The sequence below is a fragment of the Etheostoma cragini genome, chromosome 5 (assembly GCF_013103735.1).
Source record: "Etheostoma cragini isolate CJK2018 chromosome 5, CSU_Ecrag_1.0, whole genome shotgun sequence".
In the NCBI taxonomy this organism is placed as follows: domain Eukaryota; kingdom Metazoa; phylum Chordata; class Actinopteri; order Perciformes; family Percidae; genus Etheostoma; species Etheostoma cragini.
Window position 1 is genome coordinate 15,715,031 of NC_048411.1, and position 25,741 is coordinate 15,740,771.

Consider the following 25,741-nt stretch of genomic DNA (forward strand, 5'->3'; position numbering starts at 1 on the left):
AAAGAAGAGCACTTTAAGACTCTCTAAGTGCACTCTCCTTCAACATTGCTCATTGTTTTATAAGAAAAAACTTCTCTCATCTTTTCACCTTTTCAGTGTTCTTTTCTTCTTGCTCGGAAAACGCAGCGACCTATAGAGAATAGGCAAGCCGAGCCCCACAAAGACCTGACAACTTCAGAGATTGCCACAGTATCGAGTTCACTAGAGACTCAAACAGCGCCTAACCTTCAACGTTAAGCTTCTGGCCTTGGGAGGAAGTTAAAACGCCCTGCAGATCACAAGTACACTGACACGGTACAAAGTCTAGACGTGAGGAAGCTCCAATAATCACTTAATTATCAAAACTATTTCATAGAGCTAAATTAAAAAGGTTTGCTATCACAATAAACTGTGATTATAACACTGGAAATGCTTCTTGACAAACCTGGTCCAGCTTCTTCCTGCCAATGTGGTCAAATTGGTGGAGAGGGTTGAAACCGGCAGTGTCCGCATGGGTAGCAGAACCAAGGTCAAAGTTCACCAATTGAGGAGGAGTATTGGGCGAGTTTGTGCTTGCACTTAGTTTGAACATCAATAGTTCCTGTATCCAAGACAAGGGGAAATAGAGGGTAAAAACACAAGACAGACAGTAAGCACAAAGGTTGAAGGATACCTAAAATGAGAAAGGCTGACAAACTAAGACCAAAGAGAGAGGACAAAAAGGTATTTTCACAAAAAACTAAACTTCCTCAAACTGAAAGAGAAACACTGCATGATATTTGGAGAAAAAAAAACTATTTTTATATTATACTGTAATATATATTTCATTTTTCACTTGTGATAATGATAAATTTCAATGACACCCGGTTTGACTGACACAACAAAAGCACAAAAAAATCACGTCTAGACAAGCATAGTAATGAGCAGAATGATCTCCATCCACATATTTCCTAATTAATCAGCCTTACAAAAGTATAATTAATAAGAGTTGATACAAAAACAGAGCAATGAGAACACAGAACATCCGGTGATTAGACGTGTGTAGATGTGGAGACAGAGAAGGATTACAGGACACCAGTACACTTTCTACTTTTGTTTGTGTAACTTTTGCTGTGGTTGCTTAGTACAGATGTCTTGCAAGATCTACAATATAAAGAAATTACGTTTACGTGTGCGTGTGCGCGAGTGAGCGAACGAGCGAGAGAGCAAGCGAGCGTGCTTGTGTGCGTGTGTGTGTGTATCGTGGTGTGAATTCAATATATTCCCATCCGTCAGCTTGACATGGCCTCTGATCCACCTATCCCATCGACTCGCCGCCAGCCATGTCTGTCCCTGACCTTGGTGTTCTCGCCTCAACCTTGGGTGCGAAGAAATGCTCTAGCTGGCGGAGGGTAAGGCAGAGCCTACTTGGGAATCCCATTCACATTCTATTAAATTGCTACGCAGAGATATAGCTCTTCACGGATTCCATCAACAACAACATCATGTATATGGTGCTTATGTTTGTGTTATTCCACGCTGCGTCCTAATAGAGCCTATAGGAGGACCATGTCTGTGCGGATCACATGAGCACCAAACAAGTGTAGCGTCTAATCTGTTACCACACCTACACCTTTATAAGCTATGCTATGGTGATCATTAAAAGCTCCTCCACAATTAGTGTCATTGATCAAGCATTCAAGAATTTTGTACACTGTGTTATTTTTTTCTTTTGGAATGCATTTAGTAATCCTTTAAAGATAATTTATCTGTATGCTACTTAAAGGATGTCTAGAGATAATCTGTATGTTTCTTATCAACACATTTCACCAGGAATAAAAAGGCCAAAACCAACAATTAATCCCACTAACAAGAATTATCTGCGTAGCCAAAGCCGGATATAGTTTATCCCTAGACATATCAGGCATTGTAGTTTATATTGTAGTTCCTCCCACATTCACATCCTGCTGCCATAAACACTAGCTGAAAATGGTCCACAACAAAGACGTAATTGACCCGTTTAAGTAATATTTGCTGTGTCAAGCTGTTTAAAAAAAGTATTCATCCTTTCCTAAAAATTTAAGTAAACATTCATCACCCTTTTCAAAAAATGTATATCCTCAGGCGGAACCGGAGAGGGTGGGGAAGTCAGAAAGTTCTGAGAAATGGAATAATGCACTGTTGGTTTCGGTCTTAAATGGAATTTTGTTGACAGTAACAAAAATGCAGAATACTGTTAGCCTCGTCCAGTACTTAACAATCTTTCCCATTAAAAGAGCCATTGTAGTAAGAATATACAGTAGTGCATTGGATCATGTGATGCAGTGTACAGTGTAGCATATGTTGATGCCTTTGTAAAATTCATTAGCAGGAGGGCTGTTTATGGGAAATAAATGTAGTGTACTGTAGGTGGAGGATGTGTCAATGTGATTTTCACTAAAGAAGATATGCCAACAGGTCTACCTGCCAAGGTGTTATGGAACCAGCCAAACCAACTTGACTTTCTGTACAACACTTTCTATGTACTTTTGACTTACTTTCCAGGAGTCACTTTAAAGCACATATTTTTACCAACCGTGTACTTAAGGGAACAAATCACTAACCTCTCTATTTACTTAGAGAACTTCTACTTTTCATTCTGTTAAACTTTCTTGTCTTAAGTGAGTTTAGCTCAAATAACTTCTACTTGAGAAAGAAAAGAAGACAAAAGGAACCACTGCTCTTTCTCACTCAGAGAGTTCTATACTGAATGTGCTAACGACATGTGGCTCCCTCTCCTCTACATGTGGTAAGCGTATAACACAGGAAATCACTGTAGGTTTGCACCCTCGAGGTCACCTGAACAACAGAAGATCAGAACAAGCAGATTTCACACACACCTCCGTCTCCCACTCCTGAACAGCCTGCGGCCTCAGGCCAGCAGCCACCTAATTGCTGGGGAGAGGGAGTGCTTCCCTACCTCATTGCCTTGGATGATGTGATAGATCTGCCTCAGGTAGTCACTGCCACCTGCTTTGTGGCAGACCTCCAGCAGCATCAGGCCTATTTTCTGCTCAGTCAGTTCAGCCACAGCGACTCCGCTTTCCTTTCCTTGCTCAAATATACTGAGAGAGAAGCAGAGATAGGAAAAGGAGGAGATGGAAGAGTGAACACAAAGACAGAATAACACAGAGTGGGGAAAAGTGAAAGGAGAGGAAACAGAAAGAGGAAGAGTGTCAGCTTGTATCTCTATATCACCTCCGGCTGAGGAAGTATTTTCTCCTTCAGCAAAGAATTTGGGGTAAAATTGGTATTTAGTATTCACGAGAAGATTACCTGAAACAGGACTCCTGAGTTTAATTGTGGACTTTTTTAGTTTTTAGAGAAATCATTTACTCCAGAGGGCAAGGGAACATAAAATGCAATACTTGGCGATGAAATCAATATCTCTTTGCTCCACTAAACTGAATACCAGTCCGGTCAAGGCTAACATGAGAAATGCTGACAAATTATTATTGAGGGTTAGATAACAAAATAATTCTCACTTTTGTCATTACCATTCATGAGATACATAGGGGAATTTTTACCGAATGATGCCAGTGCACTTAAAGTGATTGGTGTGTGTGTGTTCCTAGGCATGTATGTGTGTGTGTGTAATTGTGTGTCAAGGTCCTCATGCATGTACAGTCCCCAGCACCTGGCAGACGCCTGCATCATTTTCCTGCCCTTCCTGTATGGATGGATATCCCACTACCGTCCATCAAAACTTCTCCTTCACATACACTTCCTGTCATTGTTCTCTCGCTCTCACTCTCCCTCTCTCTTCCTCTCTCTTTTCCCCTTTGTAATTATAAGGTAGCAGAAACGGTGTCGCCTGTCAACCAGCCATTGGCTGCTTGACATTGAGAGTGGCAAAGGAAGAGGAGTTCCCTCTCGTCCATGTACATCCCTTCATTCCTTTGCCTGGCGGCCCGGCGATGGTGTTGTCGGCGATGGTGGCTGTGCATCCGTGTCAGCACCTGCACTGTATCCTTTCCTGTCCATCACTGTGCAGGTGAAGCAGATGATTGGATTCAGTCAGCGGGGTGATTAATGAGGGCCCCTCCGGATTTGGGACAGCCTATCAATCATGTCATTAGGGCCAATGTGCCCTGAAAGAGGCAGACCTCCGCCAAGGAATAACTGCATTCATCTTCATCTGTGTATGCATCCCGTCAGCCCAGCCAGGGTCACCATGATGGAGAACAATAATCTTCTCCTCTACAAATTACTTTGCAAAGACAAGGTGGGTGGTGTGGGGAGGGGTGGTAGCAGTTGGGAAAGGAAGGAGGGAAAGTGGGATAAGGGAACAGAGGTGGGAGGGCTCGCAAGGGGCAAATGTTTTTTGTCAAAGGTTTTACTTTGTATGTGTGTATGTGTGTGTGTGTGTGTGTGTGTGTGTGTGTGTGTGTGTGTGTGTGTGTGTGTGTGTGTGTGTGTGTGTGTGTGTGTGTGTGTGTGTGTGTGTGTGTGTGCGTGTGCATGTGTGCGTGTGTGGGTGCATGCGATGCCAGTTGTTTTTGGAGTTATTACACCACTCTCTCTCTTTCTTTCTGACACTGTATTCTGATTGTTTACAAGCCAGGCGTCACTTACCTGTGAAGGTTAGTTTAATGAATAGTAATGATCCCACTGAATGCCTCCGACAGGTGATACATAATCACTCTTCTTTCACTTTTCCACTCATCCCCCTCCCCATCGCTCCACCGCCATCTCTTTTTCTTTTTTTCCCCTATCTCGTCCCCGGTTCCTGTCACTGAAACAGACAGCATTTCCTAGAACTGGCCATAATCTTCTTAGTGTTTTTTTTTATTATATTTATTTTTTATTTAATTCTTCTTCTTTTTTAATTGTACATGTTATGTTACGGCGCTGAATCACTTTTTATGAGGATGGATGCATCCAGAGTTTGTTATGATGAAGTGAGCAAGAAGAGGCGCTGTTTCTGGGAACGAGCTACGAAACGGCGAGCCAAAGGTCACAGATCGGAACCAAAGCGAAAGCTGTTTTCCCATCACTCCAGACTGCAGTCCACAGGCTGAGACACCATGTCCATCATTTACCACAACAAACACATCTGTGATTCATTGATCTTACTCATGAAGCTTTTCAATGAAAAATGATCGCAATGATACGATACATCAGAATTTGAATGCTCAATTTAAAAAAAAAAAAGCAAGTCTAAGCTGCATTCTTTTTCATTGTTTTATTCAACATCTATATTCAATGTCAAGTAGCTGAATACACCATCAGTCAGACTGAACCGCCTCCTTTATAAGACTATCAGCCCTCATCTTCCATCTTACTATTGATAAATCACTGAAATTATGTACTCGGAAATTAATTTCATAAAAAGCTGTTTTTACGATCAGAATGATTTGAATAAAATTAATCCTCATTTTTTTGTTAAAGGTGCACACAAATAATCAATACTAATTGAGACTAATGATGGCTAACACATATATATAGCCTTTTTTCTGACCGCATGAAAACTGTAATATAGTAAACTACACCAATACCATCCTGACCTTAACCTCTCGCTAAATCCCTGCAGTTGATCTCTCACCTGTCTGAGCAGAGCTTGCGTGCCTTCTGTAGCTGCATGTTTGTCCACTTGGGTCTTTTTTCTTCCAGAGCCTGTAGCACTTTGTGCACTGTGGGTTTTGGAACGCCCTGTCGGACAAACAGCACACCATAAAAGTAAAGGAGTAAAAGTCAGACGATTTGTTGACATACATTAAATCCACCATCAATATGATGAAATGATGGTATCAGGGGTTTTAAACGTAAAGTAAAGTACATAGTTTCAGCCACAACAGACAGGTAAAATGCGCTACCTTACTATACATTGTAAACAAACTTCCTACTGTTATTATTGATCACATTGTAATTATTGTTATTACATTACCCTTAGCCCCTACCTTCTGTTGAATGCCCATGATGGCCTGCAGGCACTCAGCCAGCAGGGAAAGGGGTTCCTTTGCCCCACGGTCCAGGGCCAGACCACTGATCTGTTCCAGTGTGTCTGGGTCCTCCAGGCCCTGGATCAGACAGCCTAACAGGGCCCAGAGTAACAGGCCCATTATGCGCAGCTGCCGGGCATGCTGGGAGAGGTGCTTCTCTGCCACTTGGAAGAGGAAGCGGATGGGGAGAGGCACGGATGCTACGGCCAAAGGCAGGTTGGTGAAAATGAAGGACAAGGCTTGAATAGTTGGCAATAATATGGCAGCTGCAAAGAGAAATAATATGTTTTGTTATAGAAAACAACCACTAACATTTCTTATAGCTCACATGAAAATGTGGCAGCCAGTCTGTGCGTACTCTTAGTCTCCTTTGCCCGTGCTTCCAGAGGTGTGTAGTTCCATTCCTTGGGTATTTTAGCCAGGACACTCTCTGGTAGATTCTGCTTGAACAAGGCTCCACTGGGCTCCTCTGTGGCCTGCCAACCCATCGCCATGGAGACCAGGTGTATCAGGAGGCTGTTCGTAGCCTTGGTGACTATCGCCCGGACACAGCTGATCACTGCAGGTACAGCCCTTGTTGTGTCTGACAAAAATGGTAAATGACAGCATAAGGTAAAGATGGGTGGCTGAAAGAATATCCAATTGAAGACTGAATTAGGACTGAGTTTAAAAAAATAAAAGCATTAAGCTGAGCTTTACATGAATAAGCACAAATTGTATGTCACCAATGTGGTGCTGTAAGAAGTAAAACCCAGATGACAGGATACAAAACGCCAGAATTAAATTGACTCACTTACAACTTTGGCATGGCAAATCTCTGCCTTACCAAGTAAACTAACTTCTGTGTGATGCAGTAGAGTTTTTGTCTTTTCTACTATTATCTACTACATTGCATTTTAGACATTTGACGGCTTGACTGGTTGATTTACAGAATGATTAGAAATCAACTGGTAAAGAAAATGATCTCCAGTTGAATGTAATAAGCCGACATGATGCTGGCTGTATGGAAAACTCTGTTTTTAATTATTTTAAAAGTAGACCTGCAGAACAAAGAAATCTCTCAGTGCACAATAAAAAAAATTAACTGCATGTAGGAATATGTAATACTATTCTATTAAAATACAGTTTTATCACTATACTAGGCTTTAAATCAGAAAAGGTTTGGACTTGTCAACTTGTCAAAGATCCGCAGACATACCATATTATTGACATAAAAATAAAAGGTAGATAACATTTTATGAATGCTACCAAATTAGAGTGGGTTACATGCAATAGTCCACCTAATCACAGCACTCAGTCTGTATTACAAATGACTCCACTTTTCAAACAATGGGAAAATACAGAGACATGAACAGCTTGCACATCAGCTTAGTGCGAAGGCATTCTGTTGAAATATCTACACTAAAAGCAAGTAATGTCAAGTAAAATTCAGATGTTCTTGATCAAACCCAGGTGGCCTGACCGTGGAAATCTTACCACCTTCTCCAGGTGTACTATGTCTTCTGTCGCTCTGCCCTTTCATATCCCGCTCATATTGATAGCAGAGCAGCTACAGCATGAAGTTGTATGGCACCCATAAACTTCCTACAGCGTTGGCTGTAAAACCAAAGGCTACAACAGAGAGATATAGTGCTGTGACGGCACTGGAAGTGCACTGATATCTCCAGGGACGCCTAACAAATGTGTGACCTCAGACCCATAGAAAAAGAGGAGAGTGGAACAGAAAATGATATAGCTTTTGGAAGGAGAAGCACTTTGTGGCAGGTGAGACCTAGACCTATTTTTCAAAGTCACTTGCTTCTCAGACTTAATACTGCCTGCTACTGTATTGACTCCTGTATTGATTCGAAACAACCTGCTACAGTGTGATGAAACATCAGTGCAAGTGGAGAAATAGTGAAACTCTCAACATAATCTATGAAAGTTAACTCAGTGAACAGATTAAATAGAAATGGGGGCACTGGGGGTATCCTGTAACCAAAGTTATAATACAAAGATTTGGCACAGTCCAATAATTAAACTAATTACCCTGTGAGGATAAATGATGATTGGGTGACTTTGAGAATTTCTGTCTGGCTCACTCTCACTCTCTTTTTGTTCTTTCCCTCTGTTGACCCCTCCCTTGCTCTGTCTCCCTCCAAATACTCTTCTCCAATCACCCTAATTTATGCTACAATAATTACCACTCACCCAGGATATCAAAACCACCACCAAAAAGGGCTCCATACTCCACAGGAGTTCTGATTAAGCTCTGTATCAAAGCTTGTACCAAAGAGAGGCGGAAAGAAAGGAAGAGTTGGGGAGTAATTGCCGTCACTGTAACAGCGTATTAAAGTCATGCCTTAGCTCACGTGAAATGTCAACACTAGGCTGGCCCTTAAGATAAAAGATAAGATTTTTTTTTTGGTCATATTTACTCTTGTATTTAGAAACTTACAGTATCTAATACATTTTGAGAAAATATGGTTAAATCTCTCAATCAGTCACGTACATTCATTGTCTAACCATGAATCTATCTTAATATCTTGCGCGGTGATATATTTTATAGGGCTGGGACTCATCAGATGCCTCCCGATATGATATAATTACGATACTTATAACACAAAACAATACTATTGCGATTTTAAACATGTTGCAATATTCTGTGATATATTGTAATTTATAACCTTTTTTCCAACTTCTAATTTTTCCCAATTTTAAATGATGTCCCCAAAAGTAAACTTTGTCAACATCTGTTTTATCTAAAAGAAAACATTTCTCTGTTTGTTCATATCCCTTCAATTTTATTGCTGCAAAATGGGATTGTCAGACAAACTGACCAACTCATGTATAATAAAAGATCGATACTTGGCGCCTGTGTATTGATACAGTATTACCACAGAAAATATTGTGATACTATGCTGTATCGATTTTTCCCACACCCTAATATTTAACAATCTTTTTTTTCATTTTTAACAAGAAATGAGAATGACACAGACTGCTATTTCATCATCCCTTCATTTTGTAATGAAGAACAGATAAACAGTACAGTATCCTGCCCTATAAACCAAATAGCCTTAGGCTAATGCACTATGAAACTACAAGAAACTACATTATTAAAGTTGCTCTCCTGCATCAAAAACTTTTTTTGTCCAAACTTATAATAATAAACTATATTATTTTATAGCATTTAAGTGTTTAATTTCTAATAACATGAAACCAGCAGTGGATTTTAAAACACACAATGTAGTCTAGCACTGTACTATGACATACAATAGCAATACAGTTTCTAGAGTTAGGGTTAGTCTGTAACCTTTAGTAGTGATTTCTGAACTACAACATTATGTAGCAGCTGGTTTCTACTATACCTGCCAGTGTGTAGAGATGTTCCCATATGTGTGACCTTTCCAGGTACGGTTGAAGGCACTGAGTCAAGGCCTCGGGAACGTTACTCAGGCAACTGAAGAGGTTGAACAATGCGACTATGAAGTCATCTCCTGCCTTGGAGCTCTCGCTAGACATTTCTAAGGAGCTCTCTTGGCAAAAATCTGAGAAAAACAGAGTCAGACTGAGTCAGTGAGACAGTTCTATGCACAAAACAAATAAATGTGTGGGCAATCAAAATGTCAATGAATTTACGAAACCTTGATATTCATGAACACTTGAAACACACACACACACACACACACACACACACACACACGCACACATACAAAGAACAGGATCCACAAAGAGGTGAAGACTCTTACTCGTATGCACACATACTCAGTTCGGGTGTGTAGGTGAGTGTAAATCCGACTGTTTTTGGAATTACGATTCAGAAAATATCAACCTTATGGAGCTAGGAAGTGAAAGATAGAAAACCCTATCCTACGAAACAGCATCTTGATTTCTTGGCACAAAAACACATTGGAAAATGTCAAGGCTGCCCAACCTGACACATGTTAACAGAAAGGGTGAACAAAAGGCATTGTGAAATAGAAGCGGAAGAAAAACCCACATCTGTGTTAGATGGAGAGAAAAAAACAGACCAGAAAAAACAGAGAAAGGAACAGATTTCAAAGCCCCCACAGCACATGGAGACAGGAAGTGAAAAGGAAGAGGTTTTGACAGGGTGTCCTTGCGGGGTTTGCTGTCTGAGCACAGGGCTGCGGATGGAGGTACGTATGTGCGTGAGTAACCCATATGGATGTCTATATATGTGTTTTGTGCAATTACAAGTGTGTGAGTGTGCGTGTGTTAAGTTGACAGGGGTTGCTGAGGAAAGGCCCATTGCTCCAGAGGTGGCAGACATCCAGCGGCCTGTCATTCTGCTGTGTGGGAGATGACAGCTATTTGAATAGGAGAGTGTGTGCAATGCAGCAGTCAATGAGGGGGCACAGTGATGGCGGGCAGCACGGCTTCCTTCTGACTAATGCTGGACTATTTTAAAATGACAGGGCTAAATTAGCTGCTGCATTATAGGGACACTAATATCAGCCACCTTAATAACAGGCAAATAGGAAGCACTGCCACCACTCAAAGGCTAGATGAGACCTGATATTCTCTATCTCCCTGTCTCTAAGTGTCCCTATGTAGCTTTCTTTTTCTTTCACAATAACACATCTAAAACCTACACTCAAAAGTGCTCAGCGAACCTGACCTACAATCCGTCCATTAGGAGGCATAATGTGGGTTACGCGTGCATCTTGTTCTCTCCCTGTCTGGTAATTGGTCCTTATGGAGAAAGTGTTCTGAATATCACTGCGGCGGCTGTAATGGTCCAAGGAAACAGGGGTGACTAACATTCATTTCCACTTGGGGTGCTGAAGAGCATGGCAGGTTAACTAGGTGCCTTTTAAATAATGGCGCAGTAGATGACTTCAGAAAAACTAATGACAGTGAGCTGGCACATCTCTATGGAGTTTCCACTACTGCTGCAGCACGCACTAAATCCAACGGGTTTATGTTTCTATGTCCATTTCTCTGTTGCTTTTTCTATTTTGCTCTCACTCTCTTCCCTCCCTCTCTATTTCTAAGCTTATCCAACCTTGATACATAGCCAATACATTCACCTGTTTATCTTCCGGACAACCAGTCACAAGGGCCCTCTCTGCAAACCTCTGTAATTGGAAGCAGACACGCTGGTGATAATAAAAAGGCTTGTGTGTTTGTGTGTGTGTGTGTGTGTGCCAGTAGTGTAGCTTCTAAATTTAGAGGGAGTTGCGCAAAGGCAAAAACTGTTGTTGTAAGTGTGGAGGAGGTGCTACCCCTCTCTGCTAATAGTTACATTTTCAAATTGTCAGACAGTGAGTAGGCCATTTAGTTTGATAGCAGTCTAGTAAGTTAGGTAGCTTTGATGAGGCAGATATACTGTATTTTAAAATGTGTCACAGAGCTGTTGAAAAATTGATGAAACAAAGTTAGTTATATTAGAAAGAAAAATGCACTGCAACTGTCCTAAAATACCAACAACAGCTGACTGTGGCACATTGACTTGAACTGAATTAGAACTATTGATAGAACCAATTGAGGTAGTTTTCTGACTCACTGTAATATTGTCTATGAGTAAGTGACACTTCAATTATTGTCAATAGTGCACCAGGAAACACCCCAGTATATGCATGTATTGGTAACTGCAATGGCTTATGGGAGTGTAGGCGTTCAGTCAAGCTGTCTGCTTCCTGGTTAATTAGCCCGTCACCGTGATAACACGCGAGAGTCAGCGCTTCCAGCGTTGATTTACGGCAACGTGCGGGGAGTAGCATTGCAGAGCCTCTGAGCCAGACTCAGACCGAGCAAGAGAACGAGACAGTGAGAGTTGTTATTAATGAGGTTGCTATAATGTGAATTAATGTGCGAGTGCACAACAGTCTTTAAAGGTTAGACTGTTGCCGGTGTGGAGGGGGGAAGAAGGAAGGGAAAATCTTTAAAGGTCAGCGTGTGTGCTCCGCCTGGCCTTGTTGAGTGTTTATTACTGCTCTCTATTGATTTAGTGATGATGGTGACCAAGGTGAAAATGATGATGATGGCAAAGATGCTGATGATAACTTCATAAAATGGATAGAGCTCATCAAAAGTCTGTATAACTCGCTTAGGATCTTAGAGCACCATAATTAAGACAGTGGTAAACACCATCCCACACATGAGCCCCTGCAGGAACGACTCTGTAGGTCCAGTATAATAAAAATAGAAATATTAAAGAATAAATGAAAGTCAGTGGCTACAGGATTGCCAGCTAAGCATGTACATCACACACACACACACACACACACACACACACACACACTCACACACACACACACACACACACACACACACACAGTGCCCTTTAACCATTAAAACATACCAATCTTTATACACAAACAATTGACTTACAAGAGTTTTCCAGGAGTATTCTGGGCAGGTGACAATCTCTGTACAGCAGCATTCGCAGTAGCAACCTGGGATTGCATCCTGGGTCAGAGGTCAGTAGCCTCAGCTGACATGCAGAGGCCGCCTGGCCCATAAGGCCATCTCTGAGAGCGGGAAGAAGGAAAACAAAGTTGACAGTTTTGCAGTGTCAGGTGAGTTTACAGATAGCAGTCCATTTAGCAAGAGACAACAAAGGAAAGAAAAAGCTGAAAGTCAGGGACTGAAAGCGTAGTCGTCTTGGATGACATTATGGGAGGAAATAGTGTTTGTGCTACAATGGTAACTTCCTTCAGTGTCACTCACTCCTGATATGAGCTTAGTCTGCAAATGCCTTCACTCTCGCTTACTTATAGTGTGCACCGGGAAGGAATTAGCTCTAATCTTGGCCAGCTAAAACCAAATTAACATTTGGGAGACAGCCAAATACATGAATATACAGCAGTACCCCCCTCCTACATCTTTTGTATAACCAAGAGGCTGCAGCCAGCTGTGGGTAATGAGCCGTATCCTTGGTGTGTGTGCGTGCAAGTGTGTGTGCATGAGCACCCTTCAGAGCCTGTGCTTGTGGTTATGTACGTGTGCAAGTGTGAGGGCACGCTGACATGTGTGTGCTTGCATAATACTTTATACATCTCAATACAAATCTAATGGAAGCAATGGACAGAGTTTGTCTGAAGAGCAGGGAGGTGGGAGCGAATGAGGGGGTGTCTGCCCAGAAATTAACCATTCCATTTAAGCCAGAAAGCTACAGCAGGGTGCACCCTGCTGCTTGACTGAGGAAAACTATGCCTCAATCTGACAGTGAAATTTATGATGTTGCTTGGACCGCAAATCCAGAAGAAATCCTCTTTTAACTGCTCTGATAAATCTACCAGGCTACAGTGCGGGGTCAGCTTACAGAACCAAGACATACACACACACACACATACACACACACACACACACACACACACACACACACACACACACACACATACACACACACACACACACACACACACACCACACATGCAAAGGCAAGAAGAGAAATGCAGGACATGAATGTGTGCAAATACAGAAACACACATAAGAACAGAAAACATAACTTCAGATGCTTTCCTTCTTTTTTCTCCTGTAATGGTGGATGATTTATGTATGTGCTTTGTGATTTTATTATTGTTTTATTTAATAACCATAACAATGTTTTTTATTTTAATGGGCTGGAGAGAGATCTGGCCACAGAGACCAGGTCCTGGTTAAGGACCTGTGGATCTGGCCCGGGGCCACTGGCAGGCCCCCTGGCACCCTCACATGCAGGCAAGAGGTGGGAGCAAAGAAATAAAAAAGGTCATAAAAATAAACTAATTTCAGCTCTCCAATACTTAGGAGCGGGACAACGGGGGTTAGTTTGATTTGTGCTCCATCAGCACGCAATGACATCACCTCTGGCAGTGAGGGAGATGAGAGGGGAGGAGGGTGGAGTCAAGAGTGAGGGGGGGGAGAGTGATTGACTGCACCTTGGAGGTCATAACAGTAACTGGACACACATGTACACGTGTATGCATGCATGTACACATTCACGCACAGATCGCAGTGTACTCTGTTGACGCCTGATGTGTAAAGCCCTCAGCAACCATCAACATAAACAAAATCAGTGTCAGCGACTACGGTAGATTATTTATTATTTTCTCCTGTGTTATATCACCACAGCAACTCTAGCTTAAAGCCCTGAGCAGCGGGTAAGTCGGGTTTTATATCTGCACATACAGTATGCGGCTGTGACTCTCACACACACACACACACACACACACACACACACACACACACACACATAATACAGTGGGTGGAGGTGAGTGTTATGGCAAATCATACCAGAATGTGCATGTGTGTAAGTGTACATGCTATTGTGTATTTCCTGTACGACGGGTGATGGATGGTATGCTAAGTGTATTTTACATATACATACGCATACACATATACATACATACCGTACGGCCTGCTCTGTGAAGAGGTCAGGGTTGATAGCATTTAGCCAGTGGACAACAGGGCTGTCAGGCTGATGTGGCGTGGACTCTTTTGCAGGACTTATTATAAAATTCCTGGAGGAATCAAGATCACACATCACAATTGTTCTATACATCTTCAACTTAGAACATTTTACGTTTGTTAAACTTCTTCAGGTTTTTAAATTTTACTTTATTTTTTCATAGTTGGCGGCCCACTCATGCCAAGTCAAGTTTGGGTCTAAATCCAATGACAACACAAGATTACAGGCTACATACAGTAACTACCTCTATTAAATAGTTTCATAAGAGAAGCATCAAATTTTAGTTTGGCTAGATCATATTTTACTTTACCTTGAAGTTGAAAAACAAAAACAAACATACATACACACCTATACAGCAAAGATAGGGGTGCTGTGACAATGACGAGGACTGTCAGGAGTTGCTCACACAGGCTGTGGATTTGGTAAAGCCAGCCTGGTCTGCCCACTATTATGGCATTAGATGAAGAAGGACTGGAGCGCACCAAGGCCTCAGGACTTTCACACACACTCCAAATAAGATGCTCCACATACAGCAACACTGCTGTAACGTCACATCTTAGACACCAAATAGGGAAACAGAAAAGGCGAATGTATAGATGAAAAGAGAAAGGATGAGATGTGGGGGAATATGTGAGAATGCACAAAGAGAGAGAAAGAAAAAGGCACTGAAAGCAAACAAAGCTGTTTTCAAAAGCTGACATCCCCCATTATATCATGACATAACAGCCTCATTGCACAGCTAGTCAGATATCAGACCCTCCTGGTGATTTTACTGCTGAAAATTTAAGTGTACTAAGGGCTTTGGATTTCACTTTAAAAGTCATTGCTTCTACATTTATTCGCTCCTAAATCTGTTTCCTCAATTGGTTGGGAGAGCTGCTCATCATCTCTAATCTCCTCATGCTTGCTGTTAATACATTGTTATTAGACACACCCAGAGATGGACTGATACAAGAGAGGTGAGGTAGCATAAGAGTACCCATGTGAGTTCTATACATATAGGAAACTTAGAGATGCTTTGAAAAGCCATCTGTTTAGGCTAGACTTACACTTTACAACTGTCCCTCCAGAAACACATGCATCTCCAGGCAACATAAACCAGGCTTTGCGCTGACATCCTGCGGAGCTACACATAAAATGCACTCTTTCAACCTTTTGCCGTGTGTCAAGTTTAGCCTGCTCATTGTCATCATTCAGCTATTAGAAGGAGAAAGAGGATGGAGAATCTGACCCCCTGAGCCTGTGCAGAGAGTGTGCCAACAGTGAGAGAGATGAAACCATTTAGGGCTTTTCAATGAGTTCTGATGTAATTTAAGATAACATAATGTATAGCCAAGTCTATATTCATCATAGAGTAAATACCAAAGTATCAGGTAGGTTATACAAGTACACGTGTGAGAAAGGTTATGAGAGAATGAGAGAAACATAAAAAGTTAAAACATAAAGCAGAGGTAGACACAATCTATAGTCATTGACAATTGTCAGGAAAACCGCAAATCATGATGAGAAAAATAACCGATTGTGAGAGAAAACATGTCATTCCTGGGGTTCAACTTTCATTCTTGAGATTGCAAACAGCGATAAAGAAAACAATCTCCAAGGTCTATTGAATAGCTGTTCTAAAGCTCAAATGAAATTTACACACTAGGAATAGTTGTTGTTCCAATTTCATTTTTTTCTGGGCATTTTCTTTCTTTTTTAGACACCTCTTATCGGCTAAGAAGCTAAGATTGAGACTGTTTCCAAGGTCAGAAATAAACTTTGAACCTCAGCTGTTGAGCCAAGATGAACGAAAGGTTCTTAAAGCTAAATCAAACGGACCTTGTGGTAAGGTTGTTTCCTGAATTATCATCCCATAATAGTATGTTTCCTCTGCAGTAAGTATTCAATCTGCTAAGACACTGTATGTCATTTTATATTGTGAAATTTATAAATTCTTCAGAAACTCAAATAAAAAAATATATAATCATAATATATAATATAGTATTTAAGACTAACATAACCAGACACTAATTGCTGTTTTGGATAACCGGTCAGTTAAATACCTACAAAGCAAGGTACTTCATAACATTAATGCACAGTACAGTTATTGTCATTAAGCAGTTTTTCTCACTGATTTTCAATACTGCTCAATACATATAAGCACAACCATAGATATAAAAGAGATTTTCCTCAGTAAAGAAAGTACAGAAAAATCTGATGGATGAACATTTTTTATCATCTCATGGTATGTATTGCCATATCAATACTTTAATTATGTCTAAGTTGTTAAACAAGGGGGCAAAAACACAAATTGCAGTGTAGGACTACATTTGGTATGTTGTTATATTAGTAGCCCATTTTATATTAAAAAGAGTGATATGATTTCTCAAGTGATTAAAACTGAGGCCAGTATTGGGTAGCTAGTACTGGATAGCTCCGTTGGTAGAGCAGGCGCCCACGTAGAGAGGTTTACTCCTGGATGCAGCGGCCGGGTTTGAATCCGACCTGCGGCCCTTGCTGCCTTTCATTCCCCTCTCTCTCCCGTTTCATTTCTTCAGCTGTCTTGTTAAAAACTGAGGCCAGTACCTGATTTGCAGGTGTCTCTTGTACGAAGGACGGGCCCTGGCATATCTTTGCACCAGCAGCTGTAATGTCTCATACAGCACATGGCCCAGCACCTCCTTGGCCATCTCTGCCGGAAGGACAGCCCACAGGTCGCTACGCAGCCCACACAGGAAGTAGAACCACATCTGCACCGAGAAGGAACAGCGCTCACCCTTTGGAAGAAAGTGGTGGATGGCAGGGAAGAAGGGAAGAAGGGGGGTTGCAGATAATAAAGATATATTGTGAGATGGATATTGACAGTGAAGCAAAAACAGGAAAACCAAGAGGCGAAGGAGATAAAAATAGAGGGAGTGAAAGAGAAAACATGAAGGAGAAGAATGAAAGAGACAGAGGCAGGTCTGTCAACACCAGGATGGCTCAGTGGTCACGCCACCTGCACTCTGCACCTGGGCTTCTTCCCCCACTGGGATTTTAGACTGCTTTAAAGTCTTGAACTGGAGAACACATCACAACGGGCACGCGCACATACAAGCTCACAGGTACGGAGAGAAGGAGTGAAGGGGTGACATGGAGAACTTCTCTGAATAAAGTGAGCAAAGACAAGTGAGAGTGAGAAGAAAGACAAACATAGAGGGGGAGGACAGATGGAGGAAAACAGATTATTATCCTGGTGTCCAGCAGCTTTAACCTCCAACAATAAACTGCTCCAGTGCATTGTGCTCGTTTGGCGGAGATATTGACACATCCTCCTATAGTCCCTTCTCATTTTCTTCCCACTTCACCTCATCTATCTCATATTTTACGTCTCTTCTTCCTCTCCTCCCTAGAACCAGTCATTTAGGGATCAGTAGTTGATGGGGAGCGTGACCGAGTTCTATGTCCGGGATTAGGCCGCCATCCTCCGCCTCTGGTCTCAGCAGAGCAAACGCAGACGTTGGATCCAAACCAAGAGCAGCCAGAACTACATGTGTGGTTGGACTGTTTAAACCGCTCACTCAAGTCAAAACTTTATTTGACCAGCCGGGTCAACTATGAACAAATTCCTATTAGAGATGATGGCCTGGCAGCAGTGAGAACTGAATTTTGGATGGGGAATTGGGGATGGAATAAAATTGGAAAATCATAAAGGCTTTTTTTTTTTCTTCAATAAAATTTTGCATTTGCGTCTGAAAGCAAAACCCTGACATGGAAAGTAGCCAAGGTCATGCTCAAAACTTCCTTTGATCGCCTTAACTGACCTTATGTGCTGCTATTATAGCATATTAAATAACTCTCTGCCAACAACTATTCATGTGTCAATAGCAATGTAAAATAACAAGAAGGAAGAAAAGAAGGCTCTCTCTGGAGCTGCACTTAGCAGTGAAAGAGCCAGGGCTGGGATCCAGGAGATGGAAAGGAGATGGAAACCTTGTGCATACAAATGCACATATACAGAAATTAAATGAAATGAAAACATAGATACATACACACGAAATGAAACTTACATCTTGAGATGCTGCTGCACACCCACAAATGCATTCATCTGTACAGATGCATACAGGCATGCTTGAACAAAAGCACACACCTGCACACAGCAGGTCTGTCTGACACCAGTGACCCAGGGAAGGAGGGAGGAACAAAGTGAAAAAGAGGCAAAAGCAGGGAAAAGTATGAAAGAGAGAGGAGGTTTAGATTGGTTTAAGGGCATAAAGGTAGAGGAGTTTCAGAGGCCCTATGCTGTTTCCAGACAGTCCCAGTGTAGACTGCAGACTTCAGACAGCTGAATCCCTAGAGCCCCCAGGGCAGCATGGAAGCCACAGATGTTCTCAGGGAGCTCAGAGTAGAAGGCTTGGTTAGAAGAGGGAGAGTGGGAGGTAATGGTGCATTGTGGGAATGAAGAAGCGAGAAAGCTCCTGAGTATAATTTCTAGAGTTCCTTGAAATCTACAGAAAAATCTGACTAAGACATGTGGCATTAATATTTCCACTTTTTTACAAGAAAGCAATGCCAGATAAAAATGTAGATGTGTTAAGTGTTACTGTCTTTTTGATTTGAGGGAAAATAAGTAATTCTCAAATAGGCTTTTCCTATATATCTTAAATGCCAGAAACGTCAACTCAGAGAAGTTTGTAAAGACTATATTTAATCATATACAGTTTTATAAGGTGGCGTGGGGGGGGAAGGAAAATTTAACCACATAGATTTCAGGGGAATGTGAACTTTACCTCGTAGAAAGGTTTGGGGTCAGCCCAGTGGTGACTTTCTGCGTCTTGAAGAATGCAGGTGGAACAAACCTGGATACAGTAGCTGCTCAGCTGGTCTCTCAAGGCCTCTACTGTATCTTGGTACTTTTGAACAGGTAGTAGGGGTCTAGGCATGGAGGGAAAAAAAACTGTAAAAGGTAATGACAGAAAATATATAATCTATAATACATATGGTAAATTAAGATAGAAGAAAGGGGCCGCTTGGATCAAGATTCTATTAGGGCCCAGTCCTGTAATCCAGATGCATAACTGACTACTGTATATTCAGGGGGCTATCAAAAGATTAGATGAAAGAACTAATGATGTATTCTGAAAGTTCAGCGTGACATTTCATATCCCTTACATCTGCCTGCCTTGATACTTTCCAGAAAGAGGCAAAAGTTTAACAGGGCTGCAGGAGGCTTAAAACCAGGGGGACTGAATGGTGTAAGGCTTTATGACCGGAGGGGGCACGTGGAAGTGCAGGTGGAGGGGTGCACAGGGCCAGAGGTGGGACAACAGGAGCACTGAGGGCACCAAGGATGCCTTTAGAGGGGATGTGTGGAGAGCAGAGGTTAAGGGGGTATTACGGGGCATAAAAACTCACCAGATGTAGACACAATATGGCTGTCATTACCTCCTGTCAATCATGTCTACTCTTTTTTTTTTACTCTCTGGTCCCCTCCTCTTAATCTCAAATGCACAATTTTTAAATGTTTCTTCTGTCTTTTGCCTATATTAGAGGCTTACAGATTTAGGAAGAAGGGATCTCTTTCCTACTGTTTGCTAAGAAATATCTAAATATAGTAAAAGATGATTTGCCAACAGGGTAGCTGGAGTGAGTTGTGAAACTGATACAGTCTGTGACATAACTGTTTGTAATGCAATTCAGTTTATTTTCTACTGAGATGGCTGTCTGAATAGGTTATTGTTGATAAATGAACAACAGTTTGGAAATGATTGATTAATGTGAAAGACGAGGAACAATGTGTAATGTTGGAAACAAGGCACGTCTGATCACTTTGACATGGCCTGATGCCCTCTACAGTCACTATCTGTGGGTCTATACATCATTGTTCTGTTGTGTTTTTGTATTGTATTGTATCTTACTGGGATAACAAACCTGGACCGCAACATATTTAGTACAATACTAATTTTCCAACGTAACCTATCTCTATGTTTCCGTTGATTATTGCAGCCAGTAAGCATTAGTCACGCCGACGGTTCAACTGTTGTTGTTACTCTGGCAAAGCAGAGTAACTCCTAAATTGCTTTTCAAGTTATTCATTGAGATCAAAAGATTCAATCAATAAATAACTTATAACAATTTCTGTCTTTTATCCGATAGATGGATGTAAATGGATGAATGGATGGATGGATGGATTTACACAATAAGATATTAAAACACACACATACATCAATGCATAGCAGCCAATACACAAGTCCATTCCCATGCCCTATTATGAGAAAACATTCTCAAACATTTTCCTTACACTTTAGCTGCAGTAGTATTTGAATCTTTCAGCCTGGCATGATAGTGCTCCAGTCGTTGGTTCACATAAATGCAAGTGGCCAGCAGCGCAGGAAGGTTTCTCAGGGGTGCAGAGGATGCTACCTTCAGGGCCCTCTCCTGCAGACGGCCCAGCATGGCAAGCACTGCCCTGCTACACGCTTCCACAAAGCTTGATCTCACCTCGAGGAGAGAGCTGTCTCTGCAGGCTGCTGCCAAGGGCAGCAAGGCATCCAGCTCAGTCATGATTGCTCCACAGAACTGAGGGGGGAGAGAAGGCAAAGACAAGACAACATGATCTCAATGACAGAGGGGAAATCTGTCAGTAAGTGGAAAAACAGAAAAAAACATCAGAAAGCGACCTCATTAGATATAAATAATGGAACATTTTTGAGAAGTCATCCAAATGACAAGGATTCAAGACTAAGCCGAGTATTACACATGCATTTTTCTCTTACATTCTGCAAGCCATTACAGCTGAAAAGCAAACATCAGTGCCAATGCAGAATACAGATGCCCTTCACAAAAGCCTTGCTGCTGAAGATTCATGATTGGTATCAGGTCAAATAAACCCTTCACTTCTGAGAGCGCATCAGCACTTGTCTTATTTTAAAACAGCACGCATCATGTTAACTACATTCCAATAGAAATGTTACAACACATAGGAAAAGGTGGGGAGTCAGACATGCTGATAGGAAAGAAAAAGAAAAGGTCAGGCAAAGCTGAGAGTGAGAGAGAGGAAGGGAAAGAGAGCTGTTTCACCGATGTAACGACCTACACCTCATTCTATAAACTGCCAAAGCAACAAGCAAGACTTATCCCATTTATCAACATTTGTTCTGCTGAAAGACCTATAGGGACTGGGCTGCTTACACCTTTACCTCTCCAGGGGCTGGGAGACTGGCTGATCAAGGCACTTTAAAACAGGTGAGTGTGTGCTTGCTGAGACACAGATAAGCTGCAGTGGGATTTTGCTTTTTTTCCTTTGCTTTATGTGTTTTTAAATAATATATAGCATTGTGTCAATCAGCATGGTTGAAATAATGCTATACTGATACTTCATTCTTCTTCTAGTCTTACATAACATGTATCACATATATGTTTGTGAGTTCACCTCCAAATTTATTCACCTATACAAGTGAGCAGATTCTTAAAAAGCCATAAAACAAAGTGTATTTCACCATATCCCCTGGAGAAACCAAGCCAGGTCACACTGAAGGAAAAAACACCATAACTCACAAACCTCTATTCCAGTTTAGTCAATCAATCAATCACAGCATGTGTTTCTTGCTTCGAGAGTCACGCACTCTATTACATGACTTAATAGCTGACTGGGAAGTTCGACATTCTGTCAGATATGGGCTCCAGTGTGTGTACACAATTGACAATCTCACAATCTCTTTACACAATTTTCTCCTTAAAAGCTTCCAGTGGGGTTAAAAGGCCTGGGAACAATGGCCGTTTGGACAATTAAGTCAATATGTGACTGTATGCAGTCATTAGGAGCTTAGCTTTGAGAGGGACAAAGCAGAGGCAGACAAAACACAACGGCCATGGAGAAGCATTTCATACACATACGGTTTTGGCACAAACACACAAACACACACACACACACATACATACACTAAGCAGACCGTCATCCTTACATGCACACTCACGCAAAAACCACCACACACATGCACCCACACTGAAGTCAGTCTGAAACCTTAACTAGCTCAGATCAAAGCCCAGAATCCCACCAGGACCATTGCAGCAAGGTAAAAGAGATTGTATAAAGTTTTTGCTTAAGTGCTAGGGAGGTCTGTTTATGTGTGCAGAATTTGGAGTAGACAGACAAGTGGAGAACTGAACATGCAGGTGAGGGTTTCAGAGAAGTCTGAATACAGAAAATGCACTTCTGTTGCTATAATAGAGAGGTAGCATCTAGTTTAGAAAGGCCAAACCAAACAAAAAAAGTTTAATCCCAGGTTCTGAAAAGAGGGCGAGTTCCAGCTGTTGAAGAAAGTGCATTTGGCATTCAACACACAACTGATGGCCACTAAAAAAGAAAGTCCACCACTTAAAGTACTCTGATAAATCAACGGTATCATTGCAGCATGCATATGTATGGTAATGTAGACAGTGAGGTAGGTTCACGTGAAAAAAGCGAGGATTGAGCTATGAACATATGAATATAAATGTGGGAAATATTGATCCATCATAATGCCTTTGAACTGGCCATATTTCATGCTTATGTCTTGTATAGTAATTTGCTCTCTGCTCAAACACCAGGGAATATGTCCAAAGACGACAGAGGGGGTAAAAAATATACATATAATATCTAACGGTCTTGTCCTAGATGTCTGTCTCCTTCGGTGTTATTGAATGCAAATGAATGCATGTATAACCTTTGGGCTGAAAGGCTCTCATCTTTAAAGCGTTGACCTACACATTAATACGTTGTACAGGTCCTGAGCACAGACAAATTCTGACACTCGTTAGCAATGAGAGCCACAAATACTGTCAGTGTAAAAGGGCTAGAGGAGAGGGGGAGGGGGCAGAGGAGGAGGGAAGAGAGGTAGAAATGACATGAGTATGTACAGTGTGCAGTGTAGAGGAGAGTAGTGGTAGCGGAAGAGCTAGAGGAAGGTGTAGAAAAATGAGCTGGAGAAAGTTTCAGAGACTTTTAAGAAGAAAGGTTGTTCAGAAATGGTAAATAGGTAAGAAAAACAGCACAGTGTCATTTTAAATTGAAGTATTTGGCCGTCCATGCCGCAACATTGGAGAACCTTTGTAGAGTTAGACACTAAGCCTGGTATCACATCAGACTGTGGTCTTCCTCCTGAGAAAAGTCAGTCTCTGATGACTACTTCACCTCTCTATGCCATTTCCCAGGCCCTCTCTTCTCATCTCTTCTCTCAAACTATCCTTTTTTGTTATCCTGCTCACTACCATAGCCTGTTTGCCTTTGTGATACATCCCTCTATCATCTGTCTACCCCCTACTTTGCCCTATTCAACACCTTTCTTTACACACCATCTATGCCCTCATAATATCAACCATACTGCTTCTTAGTATCCTCCAGTCTCTCTTTTGTCCTTAGCGTACTCCCTTAAAGTAATACTGATGACTCTTTCCAAGAACCTTTCTGATCCAGGGTGATCTGATCCAACTGTGTCGAGCCCAAATCATTTGGGCTCTCTATTGTAGAGGGGGCTTTCCGCTACAAAAAACATTAATCTCCCTGGGTGATGTGTACAGACCTGCATTGTTCAGCCAGATAGTAGTAAAGGATGATGAACAGGACAGGGACACTGGTGTGTACGGCAAAACATGCTCATTCAAAAGGTGAGGAGTGACAAGTTGTGGTCCTTTTTCAAAGGTATTATACCTGTGTGCGTGTGTGAGTGTGCGTGTGTGTGTGTGTGTGTGTGTGTGTGTGTGTGTGTGTGTGATAATGTGATAAATTGTGTGCAGGAGAAAAACAGTGGCCTTTAGTGAATGAAGGTTGTCATGTCTGAAAAATCGGTATTTTTTGTTCAATATTGAGAGATAATGCTGGAACTGGAAGCCTCAAACTGGGCTGCTAAATAAACCAATAAGGAAAATGCTAACCATCAATGTACGTCGATTAAAAGTGCTTGGTACGGACAGGCTCAGATTGTTATGATAAGTGTCTGACTACATAATATGGAAAGATGATGACGTCTTGTTTTGAAATCTTGTGCTGCTTTCGTAGAAGTATCATTTGGATATAGACAGGCTTAGGTTGAGGCTAGTTGTGCTAGCATACAGCTACAAACGGATCCTAACACTTTGGTCCATACACTGCGCCTGGCTGACCATTGCAGTGACCATTTTGACCGGGGATGACTACTGCCAGCCAAAGAGACGAAATCCTATACCGAAGATGATGTTCGTAATGAAAAATGCTGTTCCAAAAGTGGAGAGCTGCAAATAAGCAAGGGTAAGCTAATGCCATTAGATAAAGTTATCGTGTTGACTGGCATCAGTACCTTTCCATTGTCTAGTCAGACAATTATAATAACAATCTGAGCCTGTCAGTGGCAAAAACTGCACTTTAAGTGGATGTACATCATCAGTCCATATTGCCCCATTGGATTACATTGCGCCCGTGTTCACAGCTGCCATTACATCATTCTTGTTCAGTACTAGAACAGTTACTAAGATTTCTGTTTACATTCACATGTCATATAGTCACTTCAACACAAATGCTTAAAATAATAATTTCCCTTCAGGACAAATCAAGACAACAGGGTAAACAATGGAATACATTTTGACTTGACTTGCGCTTGTTAAGAAAACATAAGTCTGAATTGTATTAGTAATTCTTTCAGAAATTAAATGTTTTGGATTAAATAATGTAAAGATGTCAGTGGCACCAATAAGAAATGATTTTGTTATTTTAAAATAAACCATTTTCTCCAACACATAACCCTTTTTTTTAGAATCAGCACTCCAATTTTAGTTGCATTGTTGCAGGGCATTGAAGCGATGTAAAAACGTGAGTCTTCACTTTCTGAGTTTTCACAGGATTGTGTCACATGTAAAGTATGTAACGACACAGATGACACACGTCTGATGAAGGTTTCCAAAGATTATCTCACAGCTCTAGTAAGACACTTTCCTGTCACTGTCATGTTTTACCATTTACAAATGCTCTCCAGCCTACAGGCTTTGTGTGCCTCCAGCTGTGCTGGTGGCCATTTACAGAGTGGTGTGTCTTTCTTTAGGAAGGCATCTTTGGGCATTCTCTACTATCTGTGGGCACTGTGAAAAGAATCGCTTAAAGAAAAATTTGTTTAATAATTGCAGAAAGCCACAAGGTAATTTAGTGACAACAACGTGAGAGAAATATAAGGCTTGAGGCATGACATGGAATGCCGTAAAATAATGTGGAGGAGGGAAACATTATTAAGCAAGCTACGCTCCATGCCATGAACAAGACAATATGAAAGGATTAGCACTATAATTAGCCAATTTAAACAGATAAAGTCAAGTAACCCTTTAATTACTGGTCAGAATCTGCTTATTAATGTGCCAATGAACACAACTTGATGAAGCTTCTTATTTAATGTTAACTTACTAAAACTGCATAGCATTCAGATAAAGAAACATTGCAAAC

At 41.4% G+C, this 25,741-nt stretch overlaps 1 protein-coding gene across 3 annotated transcripts in view; it reads right to left on the reverse strand.

Moving 5' to 3' along the window:
* kiaa0825 (KIAA0825 ortholog) overlaps positions 1–25,741 on the reverse strand; it is a 118,970-nt gene that overhangs the window by 65,966 nt on the left and 27,263 nt on the right. For all 3 annotated transcript variants that reach the window (XM_034870953.1, XM_034870952.1, XM_034870951.1), the window contains exons 10-21: positions 20,600–20,877; positions 19,089–19,233; positions 16,906–17,096; positions 14,686–14,892; positions 14,279–14,389; positions 12,276–12,415; positions 9,287–9,466; positions 6,298–6,522; positions 5,898–6,205; positions 5,543–5,649; positions 2,918–3,062; positions 425–580 (exon numbers count right to left, since the gene is read on the reverse strand). In XM_034870953.1, the coding sequence (XP_034726844.1) occupies positions 425–580; positions 2,918–3,062; positions 5,543–5,649; positions 5,898–6,205; positions 6,298–6,522; positions 9,287–9,466; positions 12,276–12,415; positions 14,279–14,389; positions 14,686–14,892; positions 16,906–17,096; positions 19,089–19,233; positions 20,600–20,877 (2,193 nt within the window). The remainder of the gene's footprint in view (positions 1–424; positions 581–2,917; positions 3,063–5,542; positions 5,650–5,897; positions 6,206–6,297; positions 6,523–9,286; positions 9,467–12,275; positions 12,416–14,278; positions 14,390–14,685; positions 14,893–16,905; positions 17,097–19,088; positions 19,234–20,599; positions 20,878–25,741) is intronic.